Source organism: Ailuropoda melanoleuca, chromosome 14, assembly GCF_002007445.2.
Source record: "Ailuropoda melanoleuca isolate Jingjing chromosome 14, ASM200744v2, whole genome shotgun sequence".
In the NCBI taxonomy this organism is placed as follows: Eukaryota; Metazoa; Chordata; class Mammalia; order Carnivora; family Ursidae; genus Ailuropoda; species Ailuropoda melanoleuca.
In genome coordinates, this window is record NC_048231.1 from 5,955,737 (window position 1) to 5,968,136 (window position 12,400).

The window sequence follows — 12,400 nt, forward strand, 5'->3', positions numbered from 1 at the left end:
AAAGGAAAGAGAAAAGTAGTATTAAACGTATGATCATCATGTTTTCTACATGTATTATCTGAAAACACAATTACTACCTGACCATTTTTTCTTGATTTTTAAAAATGAATTCTTTCAAACATCATTTTCTATACGTAAGTTAGTGGTACCATCTCCTCTCCCAGGTCTACTTCCTGTGACTAAAACCATACAATGTGTAGCTGTTATCACATACGATGTGTATCTCTAAATGTCAACAGAAGAAAAAATGAAAAACACAGACCTAGGCAACTTAAAGTTCCTCTGGCATTCAGTTCTTCTCTTTATCAATGTGAGAGATATTCCTGATAAGAGGTTTCTTTTCATTTGTCCACAGCTATTCATATTAAATTGAGCCCTTTAAAAAGGAAAGTGGGTATATCTGCCCACATAGCAGTAACTTCAACACGTCTGAAATCTCCCATCCCTTCAGTGTGCAACACAGAAATTCTACAAAAAGAAAATTATATATAGATATAAAAAGATCAACTGGCAAGGACTCCATCACCTGGTCATGAGCCTTACCTTTCAGCAGCGGCAGAGGTGTTAGCTCAATAGGCTTGCCTTGAGACCTAAACTGTGAGGAACTTTGCGACCTCTTCTGTCTGGCTTTTCTGACGGACTTCCGAGAAAATCCGTCTACTTTATCCACTGATGGAGGAGTAGTTGGTGCTGAGGACATATCCCTACTGAAGAGAAAGAGGTATCATAAACATATTCCCAAGGTGGGAGCATACACGTGAATCACACAAATTCTAAAATTCCCATACACAATATGCATGAAAGTTGGAATGTGATGAAGAAAGCAAATAAAATCAACTCAGAAAAGTCGTATGCTCAATGGGGGAACGTGAAAATTTGATGGTAAGCAGAAGGAATTTAAGTACCATATAAGCAATATTGTAGTTCTTTTTTTTTTTTTTTAAGATTTTATTTATTTATTTGACAGAGAGAGAGACAGCCAGGGAGAGAGGGAACACAAGCAGGGGGAGTGGGGGAGGAAGAAGCAGGCTCCAAGCGGAGGAGCCCGATGCGGGGCTCAATCCCAGGACTCTGGGATCACGCCCTGAGCCAAAGGCAGACGCTTAACGATTGAGCCACCCAGGCGCCCCAACAATATTGTAGTTCTAATGCACGGGCTGCCCCCACTCCGATAAGCATTAAAGATGTTCACTGACACCTGAAGAAGTCTTCTAAACCATCTACTCATTTTCTAACTGCACAGCTCTTCTCATCTTGAGATTCCTGAAGTAATTTTGGAGCTATTCTGCCACTGGAAAACTTCCATCGATACATTTTCCCAAGATATTTAATATTATTAATGGGCTCTGGAGTTAAAACCCTTATTGCACTTTAAGAATCTCCACCAAGGTATCACAGCAAGGTGAAATTGACAACTCCTGAAACTACCTAGGCATGACTTAATCCAATGTGCTGGGTTAGCTATGATAAACTATACGAGGACAGGTTAGATTACTTTACACAGAACACATAAGAGGCATAATTAAAAGCGTTTCAAAGAAGTCTTCTTTTTGAATGAAGCCATCTTAAGTTATTAAAGCTTAATAAAATTATGATGAAATCGTGCACCAAAGTTGAAAACATAAATTCACACCCTACTTAGAAAACCAAGTTGAATTCCCCTTAAGTTCATCATCAGATATTAATTTTCATTCCATCAAAATGATGGAACAGTTCTTTTAGATTTTTTTAACCCTCTCAAATTATTAAAATGAAGGCTAGTTCCTAAAAGTAACAAGACTTAAGCTCAATTTCATTCTCCAATTTAAACAGATGCCATCATGTCCATGGCACTGAGGCTCCATGCAAGATTAATGGCAGACCTGAATAAAAATAATGCATATGGGGGCAATACCGAAATGCAATTACTCACTCACAAATACTGAAATGCACTTACAAATACAGGTCATTCCAATACATAAGTGTTTTTTAACCTCTAAATTAAAAGTTAAGGGAGTTTCTTCCTGAACATGCAATAAAAAGTTGCCTGGATTATCTGGATTTTAACAAAGTAAAAAAATAACATATAAACAAAAAACAAACAAAACCCAGGATCTTGAGGTTTGCAATTCTGAAGCCTTGTTTGGTTCTCTTAAAAAAAAAAAAAAAAGTTCTTAGAAATCTACCTAATTTAGCCTCAAATAAAATGTGACAGATTCAAAATGGAATTGCAAACTATGAATGACTACGGAAGAAGTAAGATCAGTTAAAATTTTTCACAATGACTGCATCAGCTCTTAAGATTCACATCTCATTTGTATGTTGTAAATTTAGGGGCAGCTTTTCCAATGTGGTATGTGAATTATTTAGATTTCATTTAACCCTAACAATACAAGATTTCGGTAAATCCTGTTCCTCCATTACTCTTTTTGTCTCTTCTTTATTCCTCATCTCCCATCTCTAAAGATAATTTATTGCTAGCATTTTTTTTTTTAATCATTTGCCCCTTCTGCCCGCGGCCCAGAATAAACGTCAAGGATCTCAACCCTAAAGCGCTGCAGAACTGAACTTGCAGTAGCAGTGGGTCCGTGCAAAGCCCGAGGAAACAGGTTTCGCCCTGAACCAGGACGCCCGAAGCTTTATCATCGTCTAAGCAGCGGGCACGGGGCATTTCCAAGGTTCAGGATAATCCAAGGGGGGTGCTGGGGTGGAGGAGAAAGACAGGGAAGGGGTTGGTCTGTAGGGATGCTGACATACTCCCTTTGCTCCCACCTCCCCCTCCACAAGCCCTGGAGAAGATAAGCTGTTACAGAATCCTCCTCCCTACACCAATCCCCCCCGGTTTCCCCCCGCCCCCCGTCAGTGGATAAAGGGGGACAAGAATATGCCTCCAATGCCGGAAGGTGGGGGGAAAAGGAGGGAGGGGGGCAGACTAAATGGAAGGCATCGTCAGAAGCGTTTGCAGGTAAATCAGACAAGTGGGACGGGCGCTCCCGCTCCCACACCCCACCCCACCGCACCCCTCGCCTGCCCCGGCCAGGCCTTCCCGAGGCCGGTGTCCTACAGATTCCTGAGGAAGACGGGGAAGAGGAAGGGAAGCAAGCGGGGGAGCCGAGGTGCTGGAGGAACGAAGTTACCTTGAAGCTTCTGGAGAAGAATCCGAAGATGATCTGTGGTTTCGAGGGGCGGGAGACCAGCGTGAGGGCCGCAGCGGGGGCGGGTGGCGGGACCGGGACGTGCGGGGGGGAGGTCCGGACAGCGGCAGGGAGCCCGGGGCGACGGCTGTCCGGCGCGGCGTCCCTCCGGTTCCGCGGCGGCGGCGCCTCTAGGCCTCACGGCCGGACCTGAACCTCAGAGCTCCCGCGGCGGCGACGGCGGCGGCAGCCTCACGATCCTCCCCCGCGGGCCCGTCCCATCAAATCGGCACCGACCCCGTTGCGGCTCCGCCGGTGGCTCCTCGCTCACATTCCCGGCGGGCGGCGCCTCTGCTCGTTGCCCCGGACCCGGCGGCGGCGGCGACGACGTGGGGAGGGGGGAAGGGAGGGAGGAAGACTGGATCCGCAGCGGCAGCAGGAGAAGGAAGGAGAAGGAGGAGGAGCCGCTGGAGCTGGAGCCGCCGCTGCCAGAGCCGCCCTTTGGTACCCGCGGTGGGTCCCCGTCAATGCCCCTTTCTCTCTCCTATTGTCAATATCACCGGGCGGCTGAGTCCATGGCACACGCGCAACCGAACCTTCTGGCCAGCAGCGCCCGCCTCCGGCGCCCACTCACTGGAGGCTTCAAACGGGAAGCGAGGCCTCATTGGCCCGCATCCGCCTTCACTCCCATGCCAGCATGTTCGACTGAGAGCCGATCAGGGATTGGCGGCGGGGGGGCGGAGAAACTGGAGGGTGGGAAGAGACAAGGCCGAGGATTGGGCTGAGGCGCGAAGGACCCGGATGCAGCCGCGATCTCAGGCCGCGCTCCTGCAGCTTCCGCCAGGCGGGTGGGTAGGCTGAAGGAAGGTAGCACCGCAGCGGCTAGGCCTTTGAGGAGCTCCTGAAACCCGGGAGGTGTGGGACTGATATATCAATGGGATGGGTGGGTTTCCACGCAATGCGGCTTCTTTGGGCGGCGGTCGTCTTCAGCCGGAGGATTCCAAGGGCAAGGGTCGGCTAAGGGTGCGGGAGCCCCCGGGGCCTTGTATCCGCCGCCTTCAGCGGCTAGGCTGGCCCTTCTGGGCTTGAGGAGTCCCACTCAGGACGGGTACCCCCGCTGAAATAAGCGCAGAATGAAATAAGATCTCCCGCCCGCGCCTGTGCGCCACTGTGTAAATGGGCCCCTTGCAGCACGATGTGAAACCCCCAGCAGTCGCTCTGCCCTGAACCTTGTGGGAGACCTGGCACCGAAATCTGAACCTCTGGGCCTGGGCCAAGGGCTGGGTATCGCTTCGAATTCTGTCTCACCTCGTCTCCTTTTCCCTAAACCTCTGTTTTGAATATCAGCTCCCTGAAGCTCCTGCAAGCCATGATAGAAGCCAGCCCAGCGTAGTCCATGCAGGTGGGAACGCTGTCCCTGTGCTCAGCGATCATTTATCCGGATCGACTGCACGGGCCCTCCGCCGCACAGAGCTCAGGGAAACCCAGCTCCAGACTGCAGGAGCTTGCGAGATTTTAATGGGCAAATTGGATCCGAAAGAGTTTATGGAGAAGACTTCACTCAACTCTAGCTTGATCAAGTAATAAAATATTTAGAGATGTGTTTCCATCCTTGGTGAGCCCAAAGCCAAATGGTGCAATTCCAGATAATGTTATTAGGACTCTCGTTCCATTTGAATGCACGCTAGGTACATCTTTTTTGGGGGGTGGGATGGGGTGGGCTTGGGGGAGGAAGAAAGAAATTCTTAGTGCTAACTACCAATGTCAGATCACCAGTTGTTAAAAACTTGGAAGACAGAGAAAAAAATTTTTACTTATAATCCCTCAACCCAGAGATAACCCCTGTTGGCATTTTGATGTACTTCCCTCCAGTATTTTTTTTCTTTAATTTTGTATGTGTTGTTCTGTAGCCTAGTTTTTCCCCCTCAGCATTCGATCATGTTTTCTATACAGTTAAGAAATAAACTATGTGCCATATGTACAAGTAACAACAGCAACAAAAAATGCATTTCTTTTTTTTTTTTTTAAGATTTTATTTATTTATTCGACAGAGATAGAGACAGCCAGCGAGAGAGGGAACACAAGCAGGGGGAGTGGGAGAGGAAGAAGCAGGCTCATAGCGGAGGAGCCCCATGCGGGGCTCAATCCCATAACGCCGGGATCACGCCCTGAGCCAAAGGCAGACGCTTAACTGCTGTGCCAACAAGGCGCCCCAAAAAATGCATTTCTTGTTTGTGTTAACACTCAGGTGCTGCAAATTTTTATTCACGCTCCCATAAATGGGTCTTGAGTGGAAAAAAGGTTTTGTACCCTGAAAGATTAAAAAAAAAATCGGTTTTGAACAAATGGGAAACAGGAAAAGATGGCTTTCTTAGGTAGAAGCAGTCTCCTCCTACTGACTCCAGATGGTTGGCCACTGTATGGTAGTGCCCATTTTTGCCCTGCAAAGTTCTTTACTAGGCCTTATAAAACTGGCTAGTTCTCCATTCTCCTTCCTACCTTCAAGAAACAACATTTTGCATCTTGATTTCATATGCCAGTCTTCATAAAAAGTTCAGTGTCCCAGCCATGCAAAACTTTTTTGTTCAATCTCTGATTGAGGGAAATGCAGAATTAAAACCAAGGAAGATTTTAAAGCCAACTTCATTTCCCTTGGTAACAGTTGGACCGTCAAAGAGTAGTGCACGTTTGAAATGCTCACAGCTGTTGCTTAGAACATTTCACATTTTGCAGAGTGGGGATTTTGCTTGAAAATTATGGATCTCTATAAAGAATTCATTTCAAAACTCTTTCATTTTCTATAAAATGGCTGAGTAACTGAAATGAGCAGGTCTTTTAAAATGGGAACATCCTTGCCTATGTGAGAAATTGTTCCTTGGACAATATTTTCTAAAGGAGGTCCACACAAGCCAGGGTTGTATATGTTCCAGGAATAGTACAAGCCAATCCATTTGGAATGCAGAAGAATAAAATATGAGGACATCTGCTTATGCTTAATTCTAAATGAAAAGTAGTCATTAAGATCAATTAATATTTTATATACAGAATAAGTGACCCTGCACTCAGTCCATGAAATCCTCTCTTGACCTGGAACAGCATGGGAGATGTCCTAAAGGAAAAATGGCAGTTACCCATTTCCAGGGGTGGACAGTGGCAATCCCACCCAGTCAGTCCCAGTCAACAGGTAGTGACTTACTGCTAAATCCAGCTAAGTGGATTTACTAATGGTTTCGTCTAGGCTTAATTAAACTAACCTGTAGAAAACAGACAAGCAACTTCACCAGGGTCCTTTGCAAAGAAACCACAGGAAACGAACACCGCGGAACTGACACTTTTAATACTAGATCTTTACAGCCACATTTCAAAGTTAAAATAACAATCTAACAAATCTAACCAAATTTTCTTTAAAAATGTCAAATTCATCAAGGAGATTATTTGAAGATTTATAACCACTGTCATTAACAGTGCATTTCACCCTAAGCATATATTTGTGACTGAGTTATAAATGAAAACATATGCTTGTACTGTATAAATAAATATACATATCTTTGGTTAGGAACTGCTTCCAAAAAATATACTGATGGGAATGAATGATCAAAAAAGTTTGGAGACTTCTTACTCTGGATAGTACAAAAAGAAACACATTATAGTCATCTGGAAAGCCATTATCAAGTGACAAAACACTATTCATTGCGATCAGACGAAAGCACTCACTTGCCAGATATCAAGGCGGAGCTTATCATAAATCTACTGGTGGGCTAGTCACATGATGAGACCAGAAGGCAGAGACTATCAAATGGTGGCTGACTGGTGAACTTAAGAAGGGTCAGATAATAAGCAGAAACATCATGAAACCAATAACCAACCAGCAGAGGAGGAAAAGACCTATCCTGATAAGACATCATCATAGAGTTGAACTAGCCCAGTGTGTGTGTGTGTGTGTGTGTGTGTGTGTGTGTTGGGAAAGTGGGGTTTGGGCTGAGAGGGAAGAAAGGTGAAAAAGCCTGAAGCAAGCGCTGGCTCTCTGGAAAAACAAAATTACTCAGCTAGTGTAAACAGGGAACTCTGCTGCTATACTTCTTTGAGCCACATTTATCTACAATGGCAACACCCTCAGCAGTGACATTTTCTTGGGTCACAGTTTAAGGTTTTTTGTTTTTTTTTTAAAGAGAGAGCGTAGAGGGAGAGGGAGAGAGAATTTCAAGCAGACTCCACGATGGGCACAGAAGCCGATGAAGGGCTCAATCCCACAACCCCAAGATCATGACCTAAGCTGAAACCAAGAGTCAGCACTTAACCGACTGCACCACCCAGGCGCCCCCCCTTGGGTCACGCTGTAAATAGCACAGTTGGGTTTTCAGATGTGCCTCTGGGTTATAGGTTATTCACAGCTTTCCATGTGATTAACGTGTATAACTATTGCTTGAGATTTAAAACGTGTAGGTATTCCAGCTCCCTACCTAGCAGTGAGAGATCCTAGGCCATTGATGGATCAAGGCAGGTAGAGCGGCCCTACGTCACTGACCGGGAAAGAGAAAGCTGGCTTCAAGTGCTCTTTGCACAGGATAAAACAAAATAATGTGCCACAAGCCACAATTTTGGTTTTAAAATAGTTAAATTACACAATTAAATGAACTGAAGCTAAAACTAATTATAAGCACATTGCTGATAACACAGACTCTGGAATCAGAGGTACCTGAGGTGGAATCCCAGCTCAGACAGTCAGGAGCCGGGGCAAATTATTCACTAGTCACAGCCTTGGTTTCCTGGCGTGTAAATGGACAGACTAAGACTTCCTAACTCATAGGGTAGTCATCAGACTTACATGAGGTCGAGCATTTGCTACATGACACGTGTCTGCACATGTTCACTGCTAAGCAAACACTAGTTATGACCATAATCACCCACTTCGTTTGTATTTTAATACTTTCTATCCATCTAGAAACTTCCGAAAAGTTTTTTTTTTCCTTGAAATTTTATTCCGGCATGCCCCATTGTGATAGAAAACAAGAAGCAAGGAAACGAGGCATGCCTTTCAATCCACTTCCATGCTAAATTATAGACTGTGTGTGAAAATATTCATTAGCAATAACAACAATTTGCATCTTACAATATCCATATAGTTCTAAAAGTGAAAAAATGGTCATTTGACTTAACATCATTTCAGAGCTTTATCTTCATTTCTAATTGACAATCCTTTAAAAGAGGCCCAAACTGTTTTCTCTCTAAACTTAGCTATTTCTCTTCCTCTCTGTAACCTCCAGAATTGCACTGGAAACAAGGTCCTGATTTCTGTCCTTGCCCTGCCCTTAGTAATGGCCTAGACTTGATGTGGTAGATATCTGCTTCCCACCCACCCCTGCATTTCCTTGGAGGACCACACCCCTTACTTCGTGTGATCCTGGTGGACATGCTGCTTCTCTCTTTCCTCCCTACAGAGAGATGGGTACAGGACCCAAGGAGATCAACTGGATATTCCCCAAGATTTGTTCTGCGAGTGCTGAGAGAAGAATACCTCTCTTCCACAGAACAAAAACACAGAAGGGATATAAATTGAGCCTACCTGGCACCATCTCCCTCCTCCTCCTCCATCTTGGAGGAATCCAATACTGTAGAGGTAACTTTGGCAAATGCCAAGTTTTAACAACACAGTTGGAACTGCTGGATTCAGTTCTGTTCAAAGGTAGTTTCAATTATATGAGCCAGTAAATTCCCTTTTTTGTTTAAGCTACTTTGGAGTTGAATTTCTATAACTTATGCCCCAAAGAATCCTGACTTACAATACACAGGCAAGTCACTTAACCTCACCAAGCCTCAGTTTACTCTTAGACCCTGGATCGGGGGTTTTCTAGGAGTTGCACTAAAAGAAATCTTTAGACGAAATTTAATCTTAAACTGAAAGGCAATCATTTAAAGTGACCCTGCCGGGAATTCTTTTCTAATGTAATTCATCAAGTCTAATGTATTGTTGACTTTTACTTTTAAGACTCAAAGCAGATATTCTTAAGAATTATACTTTTAGAATTAAGTGTCCCTAGAATACACCGACATGAGGAAAGACAGCGCAGTCATCTACCAAACATGAAAACGAGGGGTATTCTTCACAAACTGCTGCTGTTCAATAGGTTGTTTTACTGTGTCGCTTAAAACACCAAGGCCAGGTTTCAGGAAATGCGGCCTATGGTTGAATGTTGCATGCAGGATTCTCATCTCTCCATCATAGAGAGAGAACATTGCTTTTAAGGTATCAATAGAGTGAAATCTATGAACGTAGGGTAAATTACTGCGAAAATATTCTAAAAGGGCAAGACAACCAAAAAAGGGTGAAAACTTAAATCTGAGCACGCTGGTATCAAAACAAGATAAACCGGGGCGCCTGGGTGGCTGAGTCGTTAAGCGTCTGCCTTCGGCTCAGGGCGTGATCCCGGCGTTATGGGATCGAGCCCCACATCAGGCTCCTCTGCTATGAGCCTGCTTCTTCCTCTCCCACTCCCCCTGCTTGTGTTCCCTCTCTCGCTGGCTGTCTCTATCTCTGTCAAATAAATAAATAAAATCTTTAAATACAAAACAAAATAAACCAATAAGGACGATATACACAATCTTGTTTAGGACTGGCAATAGTATCTACAAACCTCTATATCAATTTAGTTCATTTTCATATGCACTATTTAATTGGAACCTTAACTCCGTAGATAAATAGTGTTTCTTTTTTTCAGGATTTATTTATTGGGGCACCTGGGTGGCTCAGTTGGTTAAGTGTCTGTCTTCAGCTCAGGTCATGATCCCAGTGTCCTGGGGTCAAGTCCCACATCGGGCTCTTTGCTCAGCATGGAACCTGCTTCTCCCTCTGCCCCTCTCCCGGCTCGTGCTCTCTCCCTCTCTTTCTCTGACAAATCAATCAATCAATCAATCTTTAAAAAAAAGATTGATTGATTTATTTGAGAGAGAGAGAGTGCGCAAGAGCGAGTAGGGGGAGGGCAGAGGGAAAGAGAGAGAATCTCCAGCAGATTCCCTGCTGAGCAGAGAGCCCAATGCGGAGTTCAATCTGATGACCCCTAAATCGTGACCTGAGCTGAAATCAAGAGTCGGACACTTAACTGATGGAGCCACCCAGGTGCCCCTGGAGATACATAGTATTTCTAATTTATAAATAAAAAACGTGAGGATCAGAGAAGTCATCCAGTGTCACGCAGCTAGTAACTAGTAGAACCACAATTTGAACCCAGTTCTTCCAAGGCCAGGCCTCTTTTTTTTTTTTTAAGGTTTTATTTATTTGTGAGAAAGAGAGAGAGAACATGAGCGGGGTGGGGGGTGGGGCAGAGGCAGAGATAGAAGGAGACTCCATGCTGAGCAGGGAGCCTCGTGAAGGACTTGATCCCAGGACTGAGATCATGACCTGAGCTTAAGGCAGATACTTAAACGACTGAGCCACCCAGACACCCCATGGGCCAGACATCTTTACACTGTACCAAGTTGTCTCTGTCTTTAAATCTTTGTTTGCTAACAATATGTCCAAGTAGTTGAAGATAAAGCTACTATTTCCCCCCATCTCATAGAAGGAGAGACTAATAAGATACGGAAGTTAAATGTCTTATACAAGGTCATAAGGAAAAGAAAGTAGAAACAATGGGCCAAGGATTCCATCCTCATCAACATGGACTCCCATTCATTGAACACAATGAGCCAGAAACTATGGCAGACATCTTGTACGTATTCTCCTCACAATAACGCATTGGTGTAAGAACTTTTGTCCCATTTTACAGGTGCAGAAACTATGACACAGAAAGTTTAGCTTCTTTTCCAGCATTATACATCTAGTAAGTGGCAGAACCTGGGCAGGAGTTAAGACTAGAAGACACTGAAATTCTCAACTATTTTACTTCCTGTCCCACTGGAAATCTACACAATGAGGTTTGTATATAGTGCTGTGTAGAATATATAAAAAACATGAAGGCTCTCCACTCATTTCCCTTGATATTTGTCTCTCTACAAAATAACAAAGAACCCACATTTCGTCTTGGTGAGAAGCACACTTTGCTGGTAGAGTTAGGTTGCAGTATGGATCCAAGTCAACTTTCTTTTTCAAAAGACATTTTTGTTGTTGTTGAGAATTTAGGTTTAAAGAGCTTTGAAAACAAGGATAATGGCCACAGTCACCTCAAGTATTTGAAACTGTTTTGTTTGATGGCTCTTCTAAGTCAAGAAAGCTTATAGTCTCAGATTTGGAAGGTTAGTGACCCAGTTAACAAACCAGTTGGCAACTGGAACAAAGTACTTATGAAAAAGGATTTTTGAAAAACAAGCACTGGAAGAGGTTCAGTCAAAGTATAAAATTCTAGCTGTCTTGACCTTTCGAGGAAAAAACCTTATAATGAACTAGAAGTCGCTGGTTTCATAGGCTGACTGTGACCAGTGCTCCACCCAAGAGAAATCCTCATCACGATGGTCAGTACATTTCAGTAAGCCTTTCAAACACTTAATATAGGAGAACTTTCCTAACCAAATTTTCATTATTTTATTTAATCGTTCCCTCATGCATTCATTCCAAGCATTTAAGTACCTACCCTGTGCCCTGGGGAAATTCAAATCTGAGTAAGACATTAAGTACCGTCTCTCTGGTATATTTATAAGATGTTATGATCAAGGGCTAATTGTTATGAAAGCCCAGAGCCCAGTGTAAAATCTTGTGACCAGGAGGGGAAAATGGAAAAAAATAAGGGAAAAAGAGGAGATGATATTTAAGCTGAACCTTGTGACACTCAGAACTCTCATTCACTCCTGGCTTGGCACCCTGTTTGTTTTTGTTTGTTTCAGGATATTCTTTACTATGGGCCGGGAACTATCCAAAGTGAGTCACATAGGTTATTTTCATTTAATTAATAAGTGCTCAACCAATGTTAAATTCTTCCTTCCGGGGGCGCCTGGGTGGCTCAGTCATTTAAACATCTGCCTTCAGCTCAGGTCGTGATCCCAGGCACCTGGGACTGAGCCCTGCATCGGGCTCCCTGCTTCGTGGGGAGTCTGCTTCTCCCTGTCCCTCTGCCCCCTCCCCCTCTTGTGCACACTTTCTTTCTCTCTCTCTCTCAAATAAAAATCTTGAAAAAAAAATTCTTCCTTCCATCCCTTTTCATCTTCCCCATTACACCTCCAGAGTCAGGGTCAGAAATTAGGATATTCCCCTCCTCCTCTTAGAGCTGGGATATTGAGGAACAGGGCAGAACCCATGGTTCTCTCTCTTGCGTCAGAGCAGCAGGAGCCTTACCAGGGGCTTATGGGAACGAGTGTAA

The 12,400-nt window shown here is 44.2% G+C and overlaps 2 protein-coding genes across 4 annotated transcripts in view; one reads left to right on the plus strand and one right to left on the minus strand.

The window, feature by feature from the left end:
- PPP2R5E (protein phosphatase 2 regulatory subunit B'epsilon) overlaps positions 1-3,702 on the minus strand; it is a 146,403-nt gene extending 142,701 nt beyond the window's left edge. The window contains exons 1-2 of one of the 3 annotated variants that reach the window (XM_011217900.3): positions 3,117-3,702; positions 544-707 (exon numbers count right to left, since the gene is read on the minus strand). In XM_011217900.3, coding sequence (XP_011216202.1) covers positions 544-700 — 157 coding nt within the window. In that variant the 5' untranslated portion in view covers positions 701-707; positions 3,117-3,702. The remainder of the gene's footprint in view (positions 1-543; positions 708-3,116) is intronic. The other 2 variants (XM_011217898.3, XM_002914163.4) reach the window with 2 other exon arrangements.
- LOC117796087 lies at positions 3,145-5,101 on the plus strand. Its single transcript, XM_034643035.1, has 3 exons — positions 3,145-3,316; positions 3,511-3,961; positions 4,461-5,101. The coding sequence occupies exons 1-3, from the start codon at positions 3,145-3,147 to the stop codon at positions 4,504-4,506; spliced, it is 669 nt and encodes a 222-aa protein (XP_034498926.1). The 3' UTR covers positions 4,507-5,101.
- The last annotated feature ends 7,299 nt before the right edge of the window (positions 5,102-12,400 follow it).